The sequence below is a fragment of the Buceros rhinoceros genome, unplaced genomic scaffold (assembly GCF_000710305.1).
Source record: "Buceros rhinoceros silvestris isolate BGI_N320 unplaced genomic scaffold, ASM71030v1 scaffold28631, whole genome shotgun sequence".
Taxonomy (NCBI): domain Eukaryota; kingdom Metazoa; phylum Chordata; class Aves; order Bucerotiformes; family Bucerotidae; genus Buceros; species Buceros rhinoceros.
Window position 1 is genome coordinate 23435 of NW_010394099.1, and position 746 is coordinate 24180.

A 746-nucleotide genomic window follows, 5' to 3' on the forward strand; every position below is an offset into this window, starting at 1 on the left:
TACCTTTCAGAGCTCTGCTGGTCTCTATTTCAACTTGATACCTCTTGCACTGCAAGACCACCGCTCATAACAGTTCAAACAAACTTGCCAATCAATCTGGGTTTAACCTTCCACGGCCAGAAGTACAGCACCTCCAGATGCAGGGTCGGGTCGAACGACCAGGTGTAATTCATACATCAACACTGGAGACTGTTTGGCAACACAGAGTCCAAACCTTCCTCACCGGACATCATGATCAGCAAGGCATTCCAAAAGTAGAATCAGAAGGCCGTAAGTCTGATCCAATATAGGAAGGAACAACCCCATTCATTATTTGAACTGGGAATACTCAAAGCTTCATTAGCCAACCGTATTCTTAATATACTAAATTATACGTAGATATATATATAGATATATTTTTTTTAATTGGAATAAAATACATTGGATTTTGGTTTGCTCATTTACAAGGGGAGCTCCATCCCTTCCCCGGTTAATCTGAAATTAAAACCTAGAGGCTGAACGTGAACTCATTCCAAGATGGATCTAACACGAGAGGAGGCCAGAAACTAGAAACATGCATTCTGGCTGCCACAGGTTAAGAGTTGAAAGGGACACCAGACGCTTTCATTTGTAACCCTGAGAACATAAGGAATTGCAAAGATCTGGAGAAGACCTGGGGTTAAAGGTCACCAGGCTTTTTATTGCAGTTAAAGCAAACTCGGACTGGATGATCCCATCCACGAGAGGGAAACGCTCTGCGGTCGTGC

The 746-nt window shown here is 43.2% G+C and overlaps 1 protein-coding gene across 1 annotated transcript in view; it reads right to left on the bottom strand.

The window, feature by feature from the left end:
* Positions 1 to 658: 658 nt before the first annotated feature.
* ZFYVE1 (zinc finger, FYVE domain containing 1) overlaps positions 659 to 746 on the bottom strand; it is a gene marked incomplete at its 5' end in the record, with an annotated part of 4005 nt that continues 3917 nt past the window's right edge. Inside the window, one exon of the mRNA XM_010145138.1 lies at positions 659 to 746. This exon is cut by the window's right edge and continues 18 nt beyond it. Coding sequence (XP_010143440.1) covers positions 659 to 746 — 88 coding nt within the window.